Here is a 25907-nt window from a genome sequence, read left to right as displayed (position 1 = left end):
CCACAACTACTGAAGCCCGCGTGCCTAGAGCCCATGCTCTACAACAAGAGAAGCCACCACAATGAGAAGCTCACGCACCGCAATGAAGTGTAGCCCCTGCTCGCCGCAACTAGAGAAAGCCCGCATGCAGCAACAAAGACGGAGCGCAGCCAAAAATAATAAAAATAAAATTAATTAATTTAAAAAACAAAGACTCCTCGCTCCCAATGCAGGGGGCCTGGCTCCGATCCCTGGTCAGGGAACTAGATCCCACATGCATGCCGCAACTAAGAGTTTGCATGCCACAACTAAGGAGCCAGTGAGCCACAACTAAGACCCGGCGCAACCAATGAATAAATAAATATTTTTTAAAAAGACAGAGCGAGAGAGAGAGAAAGGCAGAGGGAGGTGGGAGAGCTGAAGACACAGAGAAGAAGGCCACGTGATGACAGAGGCAGGGGTTGGAGGGATGCGTCTACAAGCCAAGGATTGCCAGCGACCACCAGGAGCTGGGAGACAGCCTGGGATAGAATCTCCCTGAGAGCCTGCAGAGGGAGGGCAGCCCTGCTGACAACTGGATCTTGGACTCTGGCTCCTGGAACTGGGAGACTGTAAGTTTCTGTTGCTTTAATACACCCAGTTTGTGATGCCTTGTTAGAGTGGCCCTAGGAGACATCTACACCCCCGGATTTACTCCCATCCTGAAAGTCAGGGTCTGCCCTCAAGGGACCCCCAATCTAGGGGGAGACATAGGCAGACGCAGACACCCCCAGCCCCGAGGGGTCAGGGATAAGCAGAGGGAGGAGATAACAGGGGTCGCCTTGAAAGCAGCGTAGAGATTCTCCAGGTAGGAAGGCAGTTTCCCACACGTTCTCCACACCACCTAGAGGTTGGTGTTCTTTCTGGGTCCTTAGTATCTGGAGAGTGAGGAATTTCTAGGAACTAGGGGCTGCTGGAGACCAAAATATAAGAGCTTAACATCTCCAAAAATGGAATCTACTTTGTACCCACATTTTTTTTTTTTTTTTGCAGTACGCGGGTCTCTCACTGCCGTGGCCTCTCCCGTTGCGGAGCACAGGCTCCAGATGCGCAGGCTCAGCGGCCATGGCTCACGGGCCCAGCCGCTCCGCGGCATGTGGGATCTTCCCGGACCGGGGCACGAACCCGTGTCCCCTGCATCGGCAGGCGGACTCTCAACCACTGTGCCACCAGGGAAGCCCTGTACCCACATTTTTTAACAACCCCCTCTCCAGCCTGGTCAGATGGACCTGGTGATGCCCATTTTGGAGACAAGGATGACTGAGCCTCTTAAGGAAAGATACTGTCAAGGTCACACAGGTTGGGAGGAGTGTAGCTGGGATGGGAACCCACAGGATCACAGAAGTGGGAGGAGGGGTGACACATGGAGGAGAGGCTCTGGAGAGCAGGATGTGGGGATGGCAGGGCTGGGGGGGGATGAGGGAGGGAGGAGGAGAAACTTGTTCAAAGGGGATGCTGTGGCCAGTTTGAGCTCTGCTGGGTCTGGGGTGCCTGGGAGAGTCACCAGGGGGCGGTTTCTGCACACAGAGCTGGCGAGAGAAGTGCAGCATAGGTGCTCAATGAAAGTTTGCTGGTGGCTGGATAGATGGATGAAAGAACTCGATCCATGGGCTGGGAGAGTGAGCAGAGAGAGGAGGACAGAGAGCCCTGAGCCTGACACAGAGAAGGAACCCCGGGCAACTGGCATCTTTACATCCTGAAGAGGCCTCGGACCAGGGACCAGCCTGGAAAGAGGGGAGGGGCATACAGGGAGGGATGGCTCCTTGACTCCTGGCCCTTCCACCGTCTGCCAGAGCCCAGCTTTAGCCCCCAACACAGAGGGAACAGGCCCCTGAGGCCTCAGGCAGCCAAAGGCACTGGCTTTGGATCTCAGTGATCCCATCAGGAAAATGGGCGCAGGGGAATGGGGAAGAGGGACTTAGCTGATGGGGGTGGAGGGGAACTTCTAGGAATGTTGGCAAATCTCCATGTGGGTATTGATTTCTCTGAACAGAGAGTCAGAGCTTCCAGCCAGGACCTGATGCCACAAAAAAAAAAAAAAAAAAAAAAAAAGGTCCACTGGATATGGAAGGATTGGGAAACAGCACTGGAGCTGTTGCTAGCATGGGGTCTGTGGTCAGACCATGAAGGTCATATCCCTGTTCTGCTGCTTGCTGGCTGCCAGAACTTGGACAAATCCACTACCAAACTTTGTCCCTCCAAGGTGTCCCTCCCCAAGGCCCCCTGGCTCCTGGCAAGTTGCCAGGATAGAATATGGCAGAAATGAGAGTGTGTCATTCTGAAAGGAAGCCATAAAAGGTGCCGTGGCTTCCTCCTGGCTCTCGCCCGCTCCGATCACATGCCCTGGAGGAAGCCAGCAGCCCTGTTGTGAGGCCCCTCCCTCAAGCAGCAGGCACCAGGGAGATGCCCACGGGGAGAGACGCTGAGGCCTCCAGCCAACAGTCGAGCTCTGACTGACAACTTCACTGCCACCTCAGGAGAGACCCCAAAGCCAGGACCACACAGCAAACTCATGCCCCAATTCCTGACCCCTGGCAACTGTGAGATAACAAATGCTGATTTTTTTTTTTTTTTTTTTGCGGTACACGGGCCTCTCACTGCTGTGGCCTCTCCCCGTTGTGGAGCACAGGCTCCGGACGCACAGGCTCAGCGGCCGTGGCTCACGGGCCCAGCCGCTCCGCGGCATGTGGGATCTTCCCGGACCGGGGCACGAACCTGCGTCCCCTGCATCGGCAGGCGGACTCTCAACCACCGCGCCACCAGGGAAGCCCGAATGCTGATTTTCTGAAGCCACTAAGTTGAGCAGTAATTTGTGGTGCATCAGGAGATAACTAATACAGTCCGTAGAACCCCACTGTGCCCCTTGACGCTAACCTGTATGGACGGACCTGCCCTCCAGTTTCCAGTTGATTTGGGGAGGTATTTACAGAAGGTCCAAGGGAGGGAGAAGAGTGAGTTCCGGATGGTGTTTATTCCACAGGCTCTAAGTCACCTTTGCAAGTCCTGTTCCTTCTCCTGGCATGCCCTGCCTTCTCATCTTTCAAGTCTCTTCTCAAATGCCACCTACTCTGTGAATCCCTCCATGACCTTCGGTACAGTTTCACCCCATTATACTCTTCCGATGCTGAAGACCAGAGAGGTTGAGTTACTGGCTCATTGTCACACAGCAAAAACAGGTGGGAGCTAAATGAGGAGCCCACTGATGTGGCCACCAAAGTGTATGCTCTTGCCTCTGCCACTTCACCTTCCAAAGAGGGGCTCTTTGTTCTGCAAGATAAGGTTGAGACCACCCCCTCCCAAACATTGTGATGCTTGCTCAGAGTTGAGTTAAACCCATGCCACAGCTTCATGTCCCTAGCAGGCGAACCCCAGATTGTCCACTGTCAGCCGTGCTGTGCCCATGCTCCCAGCAGTGATGGCATGATGCCACCAAAGCATCTGCTGAATCTTCTTGAGGCTAAAGGGTCCCTGAGATTTCCAGAGGGAAGGGGCGACACCCCCACCCCCGAACTCATGGGGGGTGCCACAGTTCTCACTGGAGACCTGGCTTGGCTGGCTCAGGGGGACCATCCATCCTTTACTGGGGGCAGGGACCTCCTGCCCACCCAAAGAGGACAGGGCTGATAAGAGAGACCAGCAGGGACAGAGCCTGGGCCAGCTTTCCCTGGGGAGGAACTATTACATTAAGGGGCCATAGCTTCATTTGCTCCATAAGAACAAGGGGAAAGAGAACCCCTTCCCTTTTTATGGTGAGAAACAGGTAGGGTCTAGGCTCCTCCCTGAGGCCCACAGGCCCTGCACATCTGCCTCTCTCACCTCCCTGCCCTCCCCTCCTCCCTCTCTCCCCCTCGCTCATTCTGTTCCAGACACATGGGCCTCCTCGCTGTTTCTCCAACACACCAGGCCCAGTCCTGCCCCAGGGCCTTTGCACAGGCTGTCCCTCTGCCCTGCCAATATTTCCTCATCCTTCAGGTTTCAGTCCAATGACACTCGCATGCTAAGTCAGGTGCCCTTGTGCAGTATGCAGCCTGCACGCCACACAACAACCCTGATGTGAAGTGTACAGCATGGGATGCAGTAGGCACACAAGAAATGCTCATTCTGGTGATTTCTGTCTCCCTGTTCCTTATGCCTCCTTCTGAGTCCAGAAGCACGTGGGCTTCACAGCTGATCCCAGGAAGGGCCTTAGCCTTCCCCAGGCCGAAAGCATCTCCTCCGTGTGTTCCCTCCCTTCCCAGACAGCACCCAGGACTCACCCCGGGCAAGGTCTTCTGTTCGTGCAGGGCAGTCTGAGCTTTGATGGCGGAGTCCCTGGCACAGTAGGTGAGAAAGGCACAGCCTGGAGGGGAGACAAAAATGGGTGTTAGGAGAAAAGGATGCTGTATACCCATGTTCACAGCAGTATTATTCACAATACCCAAGAGGCAGAAACAACCCAAGCGTCCACTGACTGATGAATGGATAAACTAAACGTGGTCCACCTGTACAATGGAATATTACTCAGCTTCATAAAGGAAGGAAACGGGACTTCTCTGGCGGTCCAGTGGTTAAAACTCCGTGCTCCCACTGCAGGGGCAGAGGTTCGATCCCTGGTTGGGGAATTAGGATCCCACATGCCGCACGGCACAGCCAAATAAATAAATTAAAAGGAAGGAAATTCTGACACATGCTACAACATACATGAACCTGGAGGATGTTATGCTCAGTGAGAGAACCAGACACAGAAGGATACTGTGTGATCCCACTCACACGAGGTCCCCAGAGGAGTCGCATCCATAGAGACAGGAAGTAGATGGTTAGGGGCCGGGGGCTGGGGGAGGGGGTGGGGAGTTAGTGTTTCATGGGGACAGAATTTCAGTTTGGGGAGATGAGAAAGTTCTGGAGGTGATGGTGGGGATGGTTACACAACAGTGGGAATGTACTTAATGCCACTGAATTGCACACTTAAAAATGGTTAAAATGGTCGACTTTGTGTTATGTGTATTTAACCACAATAAAAAAAATTTAAGGAAAGAAAAGAAGGAAAAATGATTAAGGTGGTAAATTTAATGTTATGTGTATTTTACTACAATTTAAAAAACAAAAAGAGAAAAGGAGGCTGGAGCCCCCTTTGGGTGTGGGGCAGTAGGAGTAGCTCAGCTCTCCCCTCCCACACGTACATTTCCCAAAGGGTGAGACAGGGAAAGGCAGAGAGGAGAATCAGCTGTTAATTAAATCCGTGGCTGATGCTAAAATGCGGGGCGAGGTGGGGGAGGGGAGAGGGGGCAGAGCTGCTGCCCCAGGGAGGACGGTGGGGAGGGCACCAGCAGCCCCAAGGAGTCAGAAGAGGCCTCAACCCTGGAATGAGGAGCACAGTGACTCTGCCACTAACCAGCTTTGTGGCCTCGGGTGGGACGCTGCCCCTGTGTGGGCCTCAGTTTCCCCCATCAGAGAGGATGGTCCGAGGGTGCGGTGGGATTGACCCACCAAGGGGCGGGGAGCGGAGCTACAAGGGTGGGGTGTGGCGTCAAAGGGCAGGGCCAATCAGGAGAGGCAAGGGGCGGGGCCAGCCCTAAAGTAGTCTAGAGAGAGGGTGTGATTGGAGGAAGTCCTTAATGGAGGCGGGGGGTGAGAAGCGTGAGAGCCACAGAGACAAGAAAGGTTGAGAGACAGACACAGAAGAGGAGCGAGCAGAGGGAGGCGCCCAGAGAAAGGCCAATGAGATCAAAGATATTTTGAAAGATGTTTGCCCGAGGCGGGCTAGAGGATGCAGGCAAGTTCCCTGGGATGGACATAGGGATCCGGGCTCCAGCGCTGGGTTGCCTCTCTAACCCCTATGGACCTCAGTTTCACTGTCTGTGAAATGAGACCATGGTTGGCTGCTCTGATGCTGTCGAGTCCTGTGTCCTCCATGCCCAGCTCCCTCCCCATGGTCTCTCTGCCTTCCCCGAAGAGGACCCCCTGTGCAGAGCCCCTAGGAACAGCTCCGTGGGCACCACTTCCGCCCCAGGCTGGAGCTAATTAAAGCCGCATCCTGCTGGGCTGCGCTCACTACGCGGCTGCTCCCACCAGCTGGGCCTGGTGATGGGGAGGGGTCCCCGCCCCAGGCCTGAGAGGTGCCCTGCAGCCCTGGGGAAGGGGCACCAGGCAGAGCTGAGGACAGCTTCTAGCATTTAAAAAACATTTAAATGTGTTGGGAATGTAAAATTGTGCGGCCGCTGTGGAGAACACTTTGGCAGCTCCTAAAAAAAGTTAAACATAGAATTACCATATGATCCAGCAATTCCACTTCTGGGTATATATCTCAAAAGAATTGAAAGCAGGGACTCGAAGAGATATTTGCACACCCGTGTTCATAGCAGCATTATTCACAACAGCCAAAAGGTGGAAACAACCCAGATATCCATCAACAGATAAACGGATAAGCAAAATGTGGTCCATCTATAAAAGGACCACAAAGGAAAGAAATTCTGACACCTGCTGCAACATGGATGAACCCTGAAGACCTGATGCTCAGTGAAATAAGCCAGACATAGAAGGACAAATACAGTATGATTCCACTCATAGGAGGACCCAGAGGAGTCAGATGCATAGCGACAGGAAGTAGATGGTGGGGGCCAGGGGCTGGGGGAGGGGGATGGGGAATCAGTGTTTAATGAGGACAGAGTGTCAGTTTGGGAAGATGAGAAAGTTCTGGAGATGATGGTGGGGATGGTTGCACAACAATATGAATGTGCTTAATGCCACTGAGCTGTGCACTTAAAAATGGTTAAGTTGGTAAATTTTGTTATGTAATTTTACCAGAATAAAAACTTGTAATTGGGATATATTACAAACATCCCCTCTTTATAAATTTTGTGTGCTTATTCTTTTTTGATTATATTTGATGCCCATGTCTTCTTCCAATACATGCTTCATCTTTCCACTTTTTTTTTTTTTTTTTTTTGGTGTTTCTATTTTCTGAATAGAATCTCCCAAGGTCTTCAGGGAAACGAGAAGCACTACGAAAATCGGCCATAAAGACTGAGAGAAATTAGGCATGATTGGCAAGAAATTGGGCTGCAGGGAGATGTAAAACAGGGGCAAAGCCCTTTCTCCTTGGGTCCTTTCTTGCCTGTGGAGCCCTATATGCAGAAGATGGAGTGTGCTGGCCCTAGAAGGGTAGGTGAGACCCCTGAATAACCTTCCATCGGCCTCTGGGTCTGGAAGGTTTGCAGCGAGAGAAAAAACCAAAACGAACACGCGAGCCGCTGTCCCTGGTACTGAAATGTTTCCCTGTTTTCTTGGCCCTATCTTTTCTCGGCCTCTTAGCTTCTCTTTTCTAATTGGTGAAAACGTGTCAATGTTCACCAGTTTCTGGATAATAGAGCCTCGAATTTCAGGTTCTATTAGGGTTGAACTGTTTCCCTCCTCCCGCAAGCTCATATGTTGTTCTCCTAACCAACAGGACCTCAGAATGTGAACTTATTTGGAAATAGGGTCGTTGCAGATGCAATTAGTTGAGGTGAGGTCATAGTAGAGTAGGGTGGACCCTAATCCGATATGAGACTGATACCCTTATAAAAGGGGAAGACTTGAACACAGAGACATGCACACAGGGAGAACGCCATGTGAACATGAAGGCAGAAATCTGGGGGATGTATGACAAGCCAAAGAACGGTAAGGACTGCCAGCACCACCAGAAGCTGGAAGACCTGCATCAGATTCTCCCTAATGGTCTCAGAAGGAGCCAGCCCCTGGGGCTTCCCTGGCGGTCCAGTGGTTAAGATTCCGTGCTCTCAATGCAGGGGGCGCGGGTTTGATCCCTGGTCGGGGAACTAAGATCCCACATGCCACACAGTGCGGCCAAAAAAAAAAAGAAGCCAGCCCTGCTGACACCTTGATCTCAGACTTCTGGCCTGTTGGACTAGGAGAGATTACACTTCTGTTTTTTTAAGCCACCTGGTTTGCAGCACATTATTTCAGCAGCCTTAACAAATAAATACAGTTCCCAACAAACACAGACTTTTAGTGATGATGTTAATAAAGCTCCTTAGTTTTGTTTTTGTTTTTTGCGGTATGCGGGCCTCTTACCGTTGTGGCCTCTCCCGTTGTGGAGCACAGGCTCCGGACGCGCAGGCTCAGCGGCCATCGCTCACGGGCCCAGCCGCTCCGCGGCATGTGGGATCTTCCTGGACCGGGGCACGAACCCGTGTGCCCTGCATCGGCAGGCGGACTCTCAACCACTGTGCCACCAGGGAAGCCTTAAGCTCCTTAGTTTTTATTGCTAATAAGCTTATACTCAATACTGACTCATTTAATCGTCACAATAACCCCACAAAGGAGCTGTTAGCATTGTCCTCGTTTTACAGATGAGGGCTTGAGGTACAGAGAGCGGAAGTGACTTGCCCAAGGTCACACAGTGGAACATCCCAGGCAGTCAGGCGCCTCGAACTGTGTGCTAACCACTAGGATACACTGCCTTGAGTTTGCATCTTTTCTAAAAATTTCCCCCAGAGCCTATGAGGGAAATAGGCCCCCCAGGCCTATGTGGAGGGTCACAGGCCCCTGCCTTAACTTTCCGTGTAAGGAACCTTAAAATAGTACCACCTTTCTGACAGAATGTGCTGCTGGATCAAATGTTGAAGAGGCCATGGACCCCATTTCAATTTAGGGGGTCTGGTTTGCTGCATCCTAGTCCTAGAGGGACCCTCCCAGGGAAATCTCAGCCCAGCCAGTGCCCACAATGGGTGAGCCTCTCAGCAGATTCCAGCCCTGGCTACCCTCACCCTATACACCAGCCTCGTCAATGACAAGAGGGTGGGACCAGGTGTTCAGCAAAACACACTCCAAGCCCCGCGCTGGCCAAGCCCTGGGGTTCTGTAGAGGCGGGGCAGGTCAATAGGGCAGCCCCACCTCCAAGAACCAATAACCCAGAATGCTCAGTACTTGACAACCCCATGGTTCCCTTCACACCCACCCCCATTTTTCAAAGCCTGGACAAGAGCTGACCTCTCGACACCCCAGGTGGAGTAGGGACCAATGGGGGGATCCTTGGGAAACAAGAGATTTCCTCAATATATGAAAATTGTCTAACAACTAGATCCACCTCATTGTGGCTCTCTTTGGAGGGAGGCAGTGCCCTGTCCCTGGAGGCAAGCAAGCAGCAGATCCCCTTCTTTACTGGGAAACCTGAGAGTCCCTCCTCTTGACGAGATCCTCTGCTCTCTGCTCCAAGATCACAGCTTTTGGAATTTCTTGACTTGAAGTTGTAATAATGACAGTAATAGTTGAAGTTCACTGAGTGCCAAGCACCTTATAGAGACATCACCCACATGAACCCTTCAAACCCTCAGCCTAGCCCAAGAGAATGCACTATTGTATCTGTTTTCTCCCCATTTTAAGACGGGGACACGGAAACACCAGACATTGAGCTGTCACACAGCGACGGGTCCCAGAGGTGGAATTCGAACCCTGGAAGTCTAACTCCAGTCCCAGCCCTTCTGCACCACAATACTGCCCCTCTTATAACAGTAGTAGCAATAACAGCCAAATCATTGAACACTTAGGGCGTTCGCTGTCCTGGGTACCTGGCTCCACGCCCCTCTCTTCTCTGCAGGAATCCTATGAGGGAGGTGTTATGCACTGTATGGAGGAATTGAGGTTCAGAGAGACAAAGTGACTTGCCTATGATTGCACAGCAGGTAAGGGGTGGAGCTGGAATTTGGAGCCAGGGGTATCTGATGTCATGGGCTTCACTCCCATCCACTGCACTCTTGGGGCTTTTGTCCCTGGGGTGTGGAGTGGCAGAGGCACCCAATTCTGCCATCTTCCCTGAACTCACTCCACACCTTTAGTATTTTAAGACAAACGTGGCCTTAAGAGCATCCATGAAAAGACCATTGTGGGCCACCTACAATCTAGTCTAGACACCAACTGTTTGATGCACAGATAAACTGAACCATTAATACAGGCCTCCCAAACATGGAGACCCAGGCCGACCCCACAGAGCCTACGATGGTAGGGAGAAGAGTGTCCACCTTACAGGTGAGGAGACTGAGGTTCCCAGTGGCCCAGGTCACCCACAGATAGGACAGGGCTAGGACTTAGGCCCATACCTGCATGACACATGACACAGGGCTCTTCCCCCAGCCCTGGGGATGCTCCTCTCTGAGGAAGGGGGCAGAGGTGGCCATTGTCCCTCCATGGCAACAGGCCTCTGCTCAGCTGGGGTTCTGGAGACAATGCTTTGACTAATGGGTGATGCTCAGGCTCCAGGCTGGGTAGAGGCAGAGATAGACACACCCCTGTGTGTTGTCAGCCTGGGGCAGAGGTGGGGACACGGGGCTAGGGAAGCCCAGAAGATGAGAAGCATCTCTGAGCACTGAATGCTGGTCCTCCCAGAAAAGATCCATCCACTCCAGGAACCTGGGAACGGGACCTTATTTGGAAAAAGGGTCTTTGCAGATGTAAGGATCTTGACATGAGATCATCCTGGACAACATGTGGGTCCCAAATCCAATGCCAAGTGTCCTTATACGAGACAGAAGAGGAGACACAGACAGAAGACAGGGGAATATGGAGGCAGACACTGGACGGATGCAGCCACAAGCCAAGGGACGCCTGGAGCCCCCAGAAGCTGGAAGAGGCAGGAGGGACCCTCCCCTGAAGCCTCCAGAGGGAGCACAGCCTTGATCTCAGACTTCTGGCCTCCAGGACTGAGAGAGAATCTGTGATCGTTTGGAATGGCTACCCCAGGAAACTGGTACCGATGGGGACCCAGGAGCAGCAGCAGTTTGGAAGGAAGAGGTGGAACCCGGTTTGGGCCCTGCTGGATCTGAGGGAAGCCCTCTCACACTATTTTTATCTCCATGTTACAGAGGAGTTAACCCAGGCTCAGAGATGCTGAGCAGCTTTCCTGAGGTCATACAGCAAGTCAGAAACAACCCCTGGTGCTAAACCCAAACTGGGGGTGGGTAAAGGGCTTCTGAGTTCCAGAAAATTCCAGAGCCTTGGGGAACGACTTAAGTCGCTGGAGCTTGTTACATTGATCTAATGAACTAGAAAAACTGTTTTAAAAATGAAAAGAGGGGCTTCCCTGGTGGCGCAGTGGTTGAGAGTCCGCCTGCCGATGCAGGGGACGCGGGTTCGTGCCCCGGTCCGGGAAGATCCCACATGCCGCGGAGCGGCTGGGCCCCTGAGCCATGGCCGCTGAGCCTGCGCGTCCGGAGCCTGTGCTCCGCGACGGGAGAGGCCCGCGTACAGCAAAAAAAAAAAAGAAAAAAAAAATGAAAAGAAAAACAATTTTTTTTTCCTTTTTACTATTCATAGTCCTTATGTTCATGCATAAGTCTGGGATTTTTGTCACTTCCCAGGCAGCTTGGTAGGTCTGGGGACTGACCCTGATGGACACTGGTCGTGTCCCTGGCTGCACCCTGACCCTGGACACACCCCACGCCTGGCATCTCAATGACTGCCTTTGTTTTTGTTTCTTTTAATATTTATTTATTTGGCTGTGCCGGGTCTTAGTTGAGGCATGCGGGATCTTTTAGTTGCGGCATGCAGGATCTAGTTCCCTGACCAGGGATCGAACCTGGTCCCCCTGCATTGGGAGCACGGAGTCTTAACCATTGGACCGCCAGGGAAGTCCCTCGCTGACTACCTTTGAACTTGCCATTTTCTTGGTTCACACACCCTCACCCTCATCTTTGCCTGGCTCATTTCTCCTCAACCTGAAGGTCCCAACTGAGCCACTGCTCCTCAGGGAAGCCTCCCCAGCCCCAGCTGATGCTGGGTCAGGGGGGTGGAGACAGGTAGTGTCCCAGTCACTTATGTGTTCCCAGTGTCCAGCATCGGGCCCAGCACACAGCACGTGCTCAGTAAGAATTTGGCCACGGTTCCTGGTCTCCATCCTGGTCCAGACCCACCTGGACCAACTCAGTCCCCTACCCCCTGGTCCCCAGCTACGCCCTGGCGCCCACAGTCTGTCCTCCCCAGAGCAGCCACAAGGGGGCGCCTGTGACACCTGAGCCAGGCCCCGCCCCTCCACAACCCTCCAGAGCTCCCACCTCCCTGGGGTAAAAGCCCAAGTCCTCCCCGTGGCCCACAAGGCCCTGAACGACCTCCCCCTTCCCCCCCCGCCCTCCCCCCTCCTCTCCCCCTTACTCACTCTGCTCCAGACACACGGGCCTCCCGGCTGTTCCTCCAACACACCAGGCCCCGTCCTGCCCCAGGGCCTTTGCACAAGCTGTTCTGGGATGTATTTCCCCCAGATCTCTGCACAGTTCACCCTCTCACTTCCTTCAGGTCTTGGCTCAAATGTCACACCCTCAGTGAAACCTCCATGGAGCACCCTGTTTAAAACGACAGTCCTGGGACTTCCCTGGTGGCACAGTGGTTAAGAATCTGCCTGCCAGTGCAGGGGACATGCGTTTGATTCCCTGGTGTGGAAAGATCCCACATACCGCGGAGCTACTAAGCCCATACACCACAACTACCGAGCTTGTGCTCTAGAGCCCGCGAGGCACAACTACTGAGCCCACGCGCCTAGAACCCATGCTCTGCAACAAGAGAAGCCACCGCAATGAGTAGCCCTGCCTGGATGGAACTAGAGAAAGCCCGCGTGCAGCAACGAAGACCCAATGCAACCAGAAAAAAAACAAAAACATTCCTCAACCACCCCCCACCCTGTTCTATTTTTTCCTGTGCCTTTGTCACCATCTCAAATGGCACATAATTTTTTTTTCTGTCTCCCCCACTGAAATGCCACTTCCAAGAGGATGGAGGGAGTTTGTGTTTTGTTCAGTTTGGGGTCCCCAGACTTACATAGTGCCAGGAACAGAGTAGGTGCTCAATAAATACTGACTGAATGACTTTGTTTCCAAACTTACCTGCTAATATCAAGACCACCTCCTGGAGGGCGGCGACTACACTTGATTCATTTTTCTCCCTGCCCCCGCCCCCCCCCCCCATGCCCAGCATCAGGTCAGTCAATATTTCCTGAGCACCTGTCATGTGCCAGCTGTGCTGGGGAAACAAAAGCAGGAGAGACAGCCTTTTTCATTTCTCTCTGATCACCAACATCTCCTCCCCTCCCCAGCCAGGACTCCATCCATGACCGATTGTGCAAAGTCCTTGTCTCAAACCCCTCTGATCCCCACCCACCGCACAGTGGCACCCCAGGCTCAAGATCTTTCAATTCAGTGCTAATCAAGGGACTAAAGATGGGGAATTAACCCTGCCCGATGTCCTTCTGCTGTGTGATCTAGGGCCAGCCACTTTACTTCTCTGAGCCTCCACTTTCTCATCCATAAAATAATAATACCGTCCACTAAAGATTATAGGAGACATTCCCTTCTGCTGTGGCACCACCTCTCCACCACCCCCTGTCCCCGGTCACCCTCTCCCCCTCCTTGTCCATCCTCCTTGTCCATCCTGAAGCCATCCCCCACTTTGCTGAGAATAGCGGGGCTGATGGGCCCCTCCCTCTGCTTATAAACTCATTGCTTCCTGTCCAAGAGGGCAAGACTAGGACCCAGGGCTCACACTCCATCGGGCACACCGTCTCTGGGCTGCCGCTCCTTAGCCTCTGTTGCTCCCTCCTCCTCTGCCCCCACCTTACACACTGGGGCTTCTCAGGGCTCATCTGGACCCCCGACTTCCTGCCTACGGCCATGTTGACTCCTCCCACGGATTTAGTCGCCATCGCTGCACCAGTGATTCCCCCATCCGTGCACTCACCCATCCATCCATCCATCCATCCATCCATTCATCCACCTGTCCATCCATCCATCCATCTATCCATCCATACATACATATATTATCCATTCATTTATCCTCTCATTCACCTGTCCATCCTCATATCCATCCATCCATCCATCCATCTGCTATCCATTTATTTATCATCCAGTACTTTATTCATCCATCCATCATTCATTCATTTACCCATTCATCCATCCACACATCAAGTTATCCAACCATCCATACATACATCCGTGAATCCACCCACCCACCTGCTGTGTTTCAGGTACTTTTCTAAGCACTCGAGACCTATCAGTGAACACAAAAGGCAGAAATATCCCATCTTAATAGGGCTTCTAGTCTATTGGGAGGAGAGAAAAACCACTAAAATAAAAAGTAAAATCTATGGTACATCAGAAGTTCTCATTTTCACAGAAAAAAAAGGGGGAAAGCAGGGAAGAAGGGTTTGGAGTGCTGGAGAGTGGCTGAGATTATAAATCATGTCTGCAGGATGGCTTCACTGAGAAGGTGACGTTTGCAGAGGATGAAGGAAGAGGCATGTGATTATTTGGGGGAAGTGTGGTCCAGGCAGAGGGCACAACCCATGCAAAGGCCCTGGGGCAGGACCGGGCCTGGCGTGTTGGAGGAACAGCGAGGAGGCCCGTGTGTCTGGAGCAGAGTGAGCGAGGATGTGAGGTGGGGAGAGGGAGGGTGACTCCATGGTTCTATCCTGAGCACCCTGAGGGCTTGTCTACATGACACCACACTGACCACACATGACACCACACTGACCAGAATGTTGGTGTGATCCTAGATCGGGGTCCCCCCCTCGGCACTGCTGCCATCGGGGCCGGGTCATCCTCTGTGGGGGCCATCCTGGGTGCTGTAGGGTGTGGAGCAGCCTCCCTGGTCACCAGCCAAAGCCAGGACCCCCCCCCCAACTCATGACAACCACAGATGTCCCCAGACAACGCCCAGTGTCCCCCAGGGGGCAGGATCGCTCTGGGTGAGACACACCTCACTGGACCCCTTGCTCCTCACCTCCCCCCACCAAGAGATGACGATTTGACTTTTTAAATCACCACAAATCACCACCCTTAGGACCACTCAGCTGTGCTGACAACTTTCTCACAGCACATTGTGCTCCTCGTGGGCACAGGAGGTCTAGTTCACTCAAAGGTGGCACATAATAGGGACAAAAAAAAAAAAAAAAAAACAGTTGAGAGAGGGGGTGGGTAGGTAGGTGAAGAAATGACCTTGCAGCCCTACCCACCCACTTGGGGTAGCTCTAGATGACACCAAAACCCTTCCAATATAGACATTGCTATGATGAACGTGCTGTGTGTCCTTGGGGTGGTGCCCTCCCCTCTCTGAGCCTGCCTTTCCCCATAAGGTTGCTCAGGAGACCCCTAGTTGTGGTGGGAATGCCTCCTTGGATCCCTCCTCCTAGTAGAGGGTCAGGGACAAGGACATAATGAGTGCCCCCTCCCCACCTCTCAGAAATGAAGACTCCACCCTTAAAGGCTGCTGAGAGAAGTAGGAGGACAGTTAGGGGAGGTCACAATCTACCCTACATGACATCTGCAGGCAACCCGCCATCTCTCAGGAGCCCCTCAGAGGAGCTGGGCTCAACCGTGGTGGCAGAAATCTCCGATTTCGTCCAATACACCGGACCCCATCCTGCCCCAGGGCCTTTGCACATGCTGTGCTCACTACCTCCAGATTTTTGGGCCCTGAGACACACAGGCCACTATTCTCCCAACACAGCAAACTAATTCTGACCTCAGGGTCTTTGCACATGCCATGTCCTCTTCCTGGAATGCCTTTCCTTTGGGTTTAGAACAACAGCTTTCTCATCTGTAATGCAGGTCTCATCCCAAATATCACCTCCTGACATCTTCAGTCACTCAACGTCAGCTGTCACCCTCCAACACACATCTCATTTTACTTCCTCCAGAGCGACTCTCTCCTACCCAAATCTTATTCATCTGTTTGCTCACTTATTGTCAATCCCTCCTCCCCCCAGATTGCTTTGTGTCCCCCAGAGCCTAGCTCTGGCACATCCCAGAGACCTGACAGACAGTTGTTGACTATCTGGCTACCCAACCATTTACTGACACCAAGTATACGCAAGACACTACTGACAGTGATTGCATTAACCACATTCTATAAACTAATTCTAATTTTTACAACTACTCTGTAAGACGACTATTGATATTCTTTCTCTTTTACAAATGAGGACGCTAAGGCTCAGAAAAAAGATAAGGTGGTTTGTCCAAGATCACACAGAAATAAAAAGCAGAGCCAGGAACAGGAACCAAGCCTGTCCGGCTGCAAAGCTGATGGTCATTCCCATTCAGGTGGGGAGGAAGGTGGTAAATGTTGGAGGGGTGTCCACCAACCCAGCCAGCCAGCCATCCGTCCCTCTATCCATCCACTCACCCATCCATCCACCCCTCTACCCATGTATTCCTCCGTCCATTCATCCATCCATCCATCCATCTATTCATCCATCTATTTACCCACCCACCCACCCACCCATCCATCCATCAATCCATTCAGCTTTTCATCTGTCTACCCACTCTTTCATCCAGCAATGCACTCATACAGCCAAGTCACTGTCACCCATCCGTCCATTCATACCTAGAACTATCTACTCACGTATCCATCTATCCACCTGTTGACCAGCCCTCCCCCCCAATCCAACCACTCCCTTACCTTCCCATCCTCTCATTCCCTTAGGCCCTTGTTCATCCACATGATCCACTTCAAAATGGTGAACAAGACACAGTCCCTGCCGTCACAGAGCTTACATGTCAGTGATGATGACCGTGACCCCAGACCAACAGAGCTATTGCTAGGTCAGTGTCTTCCAAACCTAGCAGCCCCTCCCTCTGGCCCTGGACAAGGACAGCCAGCATCCCTGGATGGCTTTCATCCTGAGTCTATGTCTCCACAATCACATCTCTTTCTCTGACTCCTTTATTTCTCTTCCAAAGTGGGTCAAGTCTCAGGTTGGGAGGTGTGACACCTAGCTATACTGCTGTGTGACTTGAGTCTGGGTGTTGCCTGTCTCTGAGTCCCAATTCCTCACCTATCCATGTGGGGGAGGGGAACCTGGTTTTCTAAGAACCACTGCGACCTGAGCACATGTCTGCTTCTTTGTGACCCTCTTGTCCCGCAGTGTGAGCCTCGCCCCAAGGGGAAGCTTCTGTTGTACCCATCCTGGTGTGTAGGAAATGTGCATATACTGAACAAGGCTGGGAGGCTGGAAAGAGGCCAATGGTGGTCATGACAGTTAACAGGACATGAAGCTCCCTTTTCATGCAGGTCTGAGATCCTCCCCTGCTCCATATTCTTCCATGGCTCCCCAGTGTCCTCAGGAAGGAGTCCAAGCTCAGTCCAGCATAAGAGGCTCTTCAGGGTCCAGCCCATGCCAACTCTCTGGCCTCACCTCCCATGCCTCACCTAATTCCTCCTCTACTCCATCTGTGCTCCTTCACTCCTCCAGGCCTTTGCAAACCCAGTTCCCTCTGTCCACATCCAGGAGGACAGAGACATCCACCTAGCTGACTCACTGCTTTTTTTCACACCCATAAAAGGGCCCAGAACAAAAAAAGTGCTCTGTGAATAAATACATGAAACGTTTTCTCCACCTGGCAAGCTCCTATTCATCCTTCAAAACCCCACTTCTAATGCCCCTCTGCCATGCAGCCAGAGTCCCCAGGCAGAGCCTTCAACTTCCTATCCAGTTCCCTCAACCCTGCATCCCCTCCCTTTCATACAACCCTGACCATTCCAGCTATAGGTGCCAATGTCTAGCTCTGTCTACCAATCAGAGGGGTCTCAGATCTCTCTTGCCTAGTACAAGGCAAGGCCCCAAAAGGTTTCAGGAAGTGTTGGCTAAATTAGTGAGTGTGGTCCTACTGAGTGCTCCTAATGGAGAGGGTCTCATCTGCCAACATCAGGGGTGAAAGAGAGTCACCGGCCTATTTCAGAGATAGCTCGTGGGTCCACCCCCCATGCCAGGATTTCTCAGAGAAGCCCTGCCAGATATGCCCCACATCAGAAGGGGACCCTGGGGCTCCCAGGACTCTTTGCTGTTTTCCCACCAGGGCAAAAACTCTGTCTTTCCCCTGCTTGAACTTTCCCAGAGTCAGCATCAGCATTGCTCTGGGCCTTTGCACATACTCTACCAGGAACACCCTTCCCCGTCAACAGATCTTTCCCACCCTTCAGGTCTCAGCTTACTCGTATAATAAGCATGGCTCTGTGCCCAGCCCTGTGTCAAGAGCTTTAACCACCATTCCGGTCCTCACATCCCCCAACCCTCTCCGAGATGGGAGGTCCCGCTGGCCTCCCAACTCTATAGATAACAGCACTGAGGAGGCTGCGGCCTCCTCTGGGTTGTCCCCGCTGATGTGTTTCCACCATCGCAGCCCTGACATCAGTGCCTTGTAACCTCCTGGTTCCTCACTGTGTCCCCCACCATGTGGGATCTGGGGGTGGGAGGAGTCTGGGAGAGGATTTTTATCTGTTTGCCCAACACTGTATCCCGGGTCTAGGACGGGGTCTAGGACGGGGCCTGGGACACAGCAGGTGCTCAATAAATGTTGGCCATAGGGGTAGATGGATTTACGGCTTGTTGACTCCATTGTGCCACATAGGGATTCCTATTTGCTCGGAATCTCAGCCCCGCACCAACGCCGGCACACAGTAGGCGCTCAATCAATGCCCTCAGCCTGAAGGAAGGCAGAAACGATGTCACAGTCACCCTCGGAAAAGCCTGTTAAACCCATCATCATGGGAAACTGAGGCACTGAGGGGGGTGTGCCTGGCTCGAAGCCGCACAGCCAGCCCTGGTGGCTCTCCCCAGCCCCCCCGCCGCTGTCCCTTCCCTCCATCCCCCCCGCCAGGCAGCGCCTGCCGGCCGCCCAGCCCGCCGTCTCCCTGGGGCTGGCACGTCACACTCGGAATCTCACGCCTCAATCGCGGCGTGCTCCAGCCTCCCCCCAGCCGCCAGCCGAGCAGCTGGTGCTCCCATGGAAACCGTAGGCCCCGACCCGCCCCCTCCACCTGCACCGGCCCCCCTCACAACCTCCGCTTTAAGACAAATATTGTCATTAACATGCAAATATATATGTGATTACCATAAATGGGGGCCGCCCGGCAGCGGACGAGCCCTCTGGCAGGCGCCTGCCCCGGGCAGGTTGGGTATTAATATTCAGCCCGATCGGGAGAGGGACGGCCCGAGCCACACCAGGCACCTCGGGGGACCCCACGTGCACCCAGCGCCTTCGGAGGGAGGGTCCCAGAGGGGGCCTGTCCCCCAGCAGGTGACTGGAGGGGGTGATGGCTGGACACTGGCCACTGGGAGACCTCTGGCCAGTGGGAGCCCCCCCCAGTGCCTGGCCTGAGCCCCGGGCTGGGCTGGGAGCGCCGGCGGAGGCCTCCTTTCTCTGAATGGGGCACCGATCTGGGCGGGGGGAAGGTCTCGTGGTCTCCCTGCCCCCCTTCTCCAGCTCTGCCCCACTCCCGCCCTCTCTCTGCCTCTTCCTGTGGAGGGGGGGGGGGTCTGGGGGCGGCTCCCTGGGTCTCTCCCTCTCTCCATCTCGGTGTATCTCTCTCCTTCTCTGCTCTTGCTGTGTCTCTCCACCTCTGTCTTCATCTCTCTCTCTTAAAAACAAAACACGCCAGCACCCAGGGGCCTGCCCTGTTCCTGAGGAATCTTCACTTCCCGCCCTGCCTTCTCCCCTTAACCCTGCCCCATCCCCAGAGCCCAAGGGCCCGGCTGGACTCCCTGCCTTTCTCCTGGTCCCAGCACGGGCCCCTAGAAAATGAGGTGCCCCTACCCTCCACCCTTGGCGATGGCTGTCAGATGTCACAGCCCCGCCCCCTCCCCTCCCCCCCCCCACCGCGGTGTGGGGTGGTCCTCATCCTCAGCTTGGGGAACACTGTCGCTCCTTCATCACACAGATATACTTCTGCTTCCTCTGGCCTGGGAGGGAGACAGGTGGGTGACAGCTGGGGGGCAGCTCTGGTCGGTCCTTGGGACCAAGTATTTGCCCCTCCAGCCTCAGTTTCCCTTCTGGATGAAATGCACAGGTGCTCACAAGCCCATGGGAGTGATGATCCCTTCACTGGGCATCAAAACAGGCCCCCAAATGTGAAAATTAAGGGTGTGATGGTGATCGTAAGAATAATGCGATACTGGATGGTCCTTCTCCCACTGGGTGCTGGGGTCACGGGGACCACAATGGGTGTTTTCACTTCACCCCACCCCGGCCCTTTCAGCTCCCCTGGTGCCCAGCCTCCGGCGGCCCAGAAAGCTCTCAGGGGATTTCTCTCCACAACCCGGCGTCCACACTCCCACCCCATGGCTCTCAGCCAGCACCCCCAGCAGGCACCCTGCACCCTGTAGGCTCCCCAGAAACGAAACCAGAGACATGTTGGCAGGAGGGGCCTGGAGCTCATCCCCACACCACAACCTCCCAGTCATCCTTCCACTTCCCTTTGGCTGAGGCCCAGAGAGGGGCAGCCACTGGCCAGACAGAGGTCACACAGCTGAGCCCCACAAACAGGCCTCGATCCCAGCTGCTGGCCTTCAGCTCCCCCCAGCTCCCACCCACAGGTAAGGTCCTGCCAGGCCCAGCATAGGTGGGATCAGGAGGGGGAACCATTCGGGTCCTGATGCTATTGGGGGAGGGGATAGAAGGGGAAGACCCCCACCCCCATACCCCCCAGGCCCTGCATCCAGGGCTCAGCCCAACCCAAGTCTCCTGCAAAGTGGAGGTTGAGGACCCGGTATCATGGACACCCAGCTTCCTAATTTTCACCCTCCAAGGAAAGATCACAAATGGGAAACACCCTGAGATGCCCCCGATTCCAACATTCTCCGGCCAGAAAAAAATAATCCCACCCACATTCATGACAGCCTGCTCTGTTAACAGCAGGTAAACTGAGGCTCTGACCAGGTGAAAATCCAGCCACAGTTTCTCCCTCACCTTCCCACGCTGCGGGGGCGGCAGGGGTCTCCAGGGGAGATTTAAAAATGAGAAACGAGGGGAGGGCCACCAGGTGTCTCCTTCTCCCGGTACCCCATCTGTCTCCCTGACCCAGAGCTCACTGACAGCCTTTCAATTCAACATTTGGGGGGGACCACGTGGACACTCCCCCACCCCACCAGAATCTTTCTAGAAAAGGGCCCTTCGGACACACCAGGGGGTGAGGGCTGTGGAAAGAGCCCTCCGTACAGCTGTGGACCCCTTAGCCTGGATGAGTGCAAGCCCTCTGCCCTCCTAGGCCACAGGGAGAAGTTAGATTTTCCAGGCCCTTTTTTTTTTTTTTGGTGATGGTTGGATTTGAAAAGAGGTGGGGGATGGGAAGAGTTGCTTTCCTCCCCCAGGGTACCGGCTGGAGGGTCTAGCTGAAGTGGCAGGCCTGGGCTCCAACCCACCAGACCCTCCCTGTGGCCTGCCCCGACCCATCATTCATTGATTCATTCACTCGTTCATTCATCCATTCATTCAACAAACACGTATTCATGCTTACCATGCCCGCCACACTGAAGGGAGGACAGGCATGAATGGGGCCTGAAATAGGTCATGGGACCTGATCCATCCCCAAGACCCCTCCAGGGTCTCACCTGGGGTGTCAGCACAAAGCCTGTACCATCCCCACCCGCAGTCCCCAGCCCCTGCCGGAAGAACTGTCAGGGCCACCCCCATTCAGATACTGGGCCGTGATCAGAGCCCAGGGCTGGGGCCACAGTCCCTGGCACCCCCTCCCAGCATGCCATCAGAGAATCAGGTGGCAGGGAGGCGGGCAGGCCTCCTCACCCCACCTGCCTCCCCCGCTGGGCTCACAGGTCGCCCACGCCTCCTCATCCACCCCAGGATCTGGGCTCTGCCAGATGGACGGTCCAGGCTCATCGTCTTTGGCCTCAGCCTTCAACACACTGCTAACAGGCTTGGCCAGTTTTAACTTGAGCCAAAGGTGGAGGCGGCATTCAGGGTGGGGGGGGCCGTAGAGAAATGGAGGGGGAATGCTGCTCCAGACAGAGAGGGTGGGCAGGGGGGAGGGCAAACGGTAGCCTTTTAACCACCCGAGGCTGGTGCTCCCCCTGACTGGCTTAGCTGCCTGCACCCCAGCCCCCCACCCCGCTTTCTTTGTAGTTACCGATTAGCCCGGGATCCTGGGCATCCGTGTCCCCCGTGGCCGGCTGGACCTGCCCCACCGGCCTGGCTTTGTGAAAATGACCAAAGCAATGGAGTCCAGAGGTGCAAACTTCCCCGACGGGGCCTGGAGAGGCCGAATGAATGGGGAGGGGGGGCGGCAGGGAGGGGTGGCAGCGTTCAGGCAGCTCCCCGAGCAAAGGGGCAGGAAAGAGTGGGTGAGGGAGGGAGGAAGGGGTGGGGGTCTAGAGGGAATGAGAGGGAGAGGGAGGGAGAGAGAGAGAGAGAGAGAGAGAGAGAGAGAAGGAGAAGGATGCTGGGGGGGGAGGATGGGAGGTAGAGGGAGATGGGAGAGGAGAGAAAAGGAAAGAGAAGAGAGAGAGGGAGAGAGAGAGAGGGAGAGGGAGAGAGAATGCCGGAAGGTGGGGAGGGAGGGAGAGGGGGCGGAGGAGGGGAGGGGGCCAGCTCGGATCTGTCAGCTGCACCCCCAGAGGGGGGAGGAGGGGGTGGGTGGAACAGGGTGTGGGGGGGGAGAAATGATGCCGTGGCAGAGGCAAGCAGAGGGAGGAGGTGAGGAGAGGAGGGTTGGTGGGGGGGCGGGGGGGAGAAGATGCCGGAAGGTGGGGTGGGGAGGCCGAGGGAAGAGAGGGGAGGGGAGGGAGGGGGCCGAGTGCCCACCTTTGTGCATGCCCGTGTAGGGGTCTTTGAGCACCGTGAGCTCATAGATGCGGCCGAACTGCTCGAAGAGCGGCTTGAGGTCCTTCTCGTCCAGGTTGCGCGGGATCTGGCCCACGAAGAGCTTGATGGCGTCCAGGTCCTTCATGCCGTCGGGCTGCCCCCCGGGGGGCTCGGGCCCGCTGCTGCCCACTGGCGAGGGCCGCGGCTGCAGGAGCTGCTGCTGCTGCCGGCGCGCCTCGCTCTCCGTTAGGCGGGCCATGGCGGGCGAAGGCGGGCGGCGGGCGCGGGACCGAGCCGGCGGCGGCGGCGGGCGGCGGGCGGACTCGCAGCTGGAGCGACGGACGCCGCCTCCCGCCTCTCTCCCGCCCCGTCCCCGCGCCCTCCTCCCTCCTCCGCGCGCCCGCTCGCTCCAGCATCAGGACCACAAAAGGGCGGCTCCGCAGCGGCCCCTGGCGGCCGGAGCGCGCCTCGCCGAGGCGGCGCCCCCCGCGCGCATCGCCCATCCAGCATCCCGCATCCCGCCTCCGCGCTCATCGCGCACCCCGAATCACGCATCCCACATCGCACTTGGCACATCCTGAATCCCACATCCCGCATCCCGGCGCCCAGTCTGGCCCGGTAAACTGAGTCCACCGGGCCTGTAGCCCCTGCTTTCTGGGTAGGTGACGGCGAAGCTTTAGGCAGGACAGACCAGGCCCCCAGGTGTCACGGGCTCCTCCCACTGATAACAGCAGGAAAAACACTAAAAGTAGCGCACAGTTCTATACGGTGCTTACTTGGCATTTACAGGGCTGTCCTTGGAATGTTTAAGTATACAATCATGAATAATAAGAGCAACAAGAAAGAACACTTTGATAATACTACCTGCTAGGCACTGCGCTCAGCACAGCTTTAAGTTTGTAACTTATGAAATAGAAGTAGCAATCATTGTGTTATATCAACAGCAACACTTTCTGTCATACTTGCCATGTGCACATACTGTCCAAAATATTTCGAAGGATATGGATGCATTTGGGCCAAGTGCTCTATGGGCATCATGTCAACCCTGCTTAAAACTCTCCATCAAAACCACAAGGAGGTATCACCTCACACAGGTCGGAATGGCCATCATCAAAAAGCCTACAAACAGGGCTTCCCTGGTGGCGCAGTGGTTGAGAGTCCGCCTGCCGATGCAGGGGACACGGGTTCGTGCCCCCGTCCGGGAAAATCCCACGTGCCGCGGAGCGGCTGGGCCCGTGAGCCATGGCCGCTGAGCCTGTGCATCCGGAGCCTGTGCTCCGCAACAGGAGAGGCCGCGGCAGTGAGAGGCCTGCGTACCGCAAAAAAAAAAAAAAAAAAAAAAAAAAGCACTTACAAACAATAAATGCTGGAGAGGGTGTGAAGAGAAGGGAACCCTCCTACACTGTTGGTGGGAATGTAAATTGGTGCAGCCACTATGGAGAACAGTATGCAGGCTCCGCAAAAAACTAAAAATAGAGCTACCCTATGATCCAGCAATCCCACTACTGGGCATATATCTGGAGAAAACTCTAATTCGAAAAGATACATACATCCCAATGTTCACAGAAGCACCAGTTACAATAGCCAGGACATGGAAGCAACTTAAATGTCCATCAACAGATGAATGGATAAAGATATGTTGTATATATATATATATATATATTCTGGTGTGTGTGTGTGTGTATATATATATATATATACACATATATACACACACACACACACCAGAATACTATTCAGCCATAAAAAACAGAATGAAATAATGCCATTTGCAGCAACATGGATGGACCTAGAGATTATCATACTAAGTGAAGTGAGTCAGACAGAGAAAAATAAATATCATATGATATCACTTAGATGTGGAATGTAAAATAAATAATACAAACGAACTTATTTACAAAACAGAAATAGACTCACAGACATAGGAAACATACTTATGGTCACCAAAGGGGAAGAGGGTGGTATAAATTAGGACTTTGGGATTAACAGATACACACTACCACATATAAAAGAGATAAACAACAAGGACCCACTGTAGAGCATAGGAAACTATATTCAATACCTTGTAATAATCTGTAATGGAAAAGCATCTGAAAAAAGGGACTTCCCTCGTGGCACAGTGGTAAAGAAGCCGCCTGCCAATGCAGGGGACACGGGTTCGAGCCCTGGTACGGGAAGATCCCACATGCCGCGGAGCAACAGAGCCACAAGCCACAACTACTGAAGTCCGCGTGCCACAACTACTGAAGCCCACGTGCCTAGGGCCCGTGCTCCGCAATGAGAAGCACGCGAACCACAAGGAAGATTAGCCCCTGCTCGCCGCAACTAGAGAAAAACCTGCTCGCAGCAACAAATACCCAATGCAGCCATAAATAAATAAATAATATAATTAATAAATTTTAAGAAATATTTTTAAAAAGAATGTGAAAAAGAATACATATATATATATGAAACCAAACCACTTCGCTGTACACCTGAAACTAACACAACACTGTAAATCAACTATACTTAAAAAAAAAAAAACTCTCCAAAGATGTCCCAAAATTAAAACCCCAGTCCTTCCTGCAGCCCACAAGGCCATGCACAGCCTGCCCTGTCCCTTCCCTGCCCTCCCCTCCTCCCTCTCTCCCCCTCGCTCCCTCTGCTCCAGACACACGGGCCTCCTGGCTGTTCCTCCAACACACCAGGCATGGTCCTGCCCCAGGGCCTTTTCACGGGCTGTGCCTGAAATTCCCTTTCCCCAAATGGTGCATGGCCCACTCTTTCAATCTCCCATCACTTTCTCTGTCCACCTGATCGAAAATCGTTCAGCTACCATTACTTCCTTTCTCAGGCTTCCTTTTTCCTCCATAGCATTTATACTCATTTTAATTTAATTAATTTAATTCTAATTTGCTATATACTTACTTGTTTATTGATAAGGCACATAGCTCTTTCCAGGCGCCAGGCTCTGTGCTAAGTGCTTGACATGTATGAACTCATTTGATCCACACAGCAAATGCCTGGGGTGGGTACAGACAAATAAACCAGATATTTTACACTGTCATCAATGCAATGGAGGAAACAGAAGTGGAGGGACGGCTTTAGGAGGCAAATTCAGGGAAGACTTAGAGAGGATGGCCTTCAAGCAAAGATGAGAATGAAGCAGCAAGTGCAAAGGCCCTGAGGCAGGGTTGGAGAAACAGGGATCAGTGGCTGTAAGAGAAAGAGCACCACACAGCCACTGGGGGCAGTCTACCAACAAGGACTTCATTTTAAATTTATTTTCTTTGTTTTTATTTTAAAATAAAAACAGGATCAGTAACAGTGCCATACTGAGCCAAAGGAAACCTCAGTAAT

At 53.7% G+C, this 25907-nt stretch overlaps 1 protein-coding gene across 2 annotated transcripts in view; it reads right to left on the bottom strand.

The window, feature by feature from the left end:
- Positions 1–22989, bottom strand: part of CELF5 (CUGBP Elav-like family member 5) — a 49412-nt gene extending 26423 nt beyond the window's left edge. The window contains exons 1-2 of one of the 2 annotated variants that reach the window (XM_073803471.1): positions 22569–22989; positions 4275–4357 (exon numbers count right to left, since the gene is read on the bottom strand). In XM_073803471.1, the coding sequence (XP_073659572.1) occupies positions 4275–4357; positions 22569–22827 (342 nt within the window). In that variant the 5' untranslated portion in view covers positions 22828–22989. The remainder of the gene's footprint in view (positions 1–4274; positions 4358–22568) is intronic. The other variant, XM_033854737.2, reaches the window with a different exon arrangement.
- Between the last annotated feature and the right edge of the window lie 2918 nt (positions 22990–25907).

This window comes from Tursiops truncatus, chromosome 3 (genome assembly GCF_011762595.2).
Source record: "Tursiops truncatus isolate mTurTru1 chromosome 3, mTurTru1.mat.Y, whole genome shotgun sequence".
NCBI lineage: Eukaryota > Metazoa > Chordata > Mammalia > Artiodactyla > Delphinidae > Tursiops > Tursiops truncatus.
Note: the sequence above shows the minus strand (reverse complement) of the source record. Positions and strands in the feature narration are given on the sequence as shown.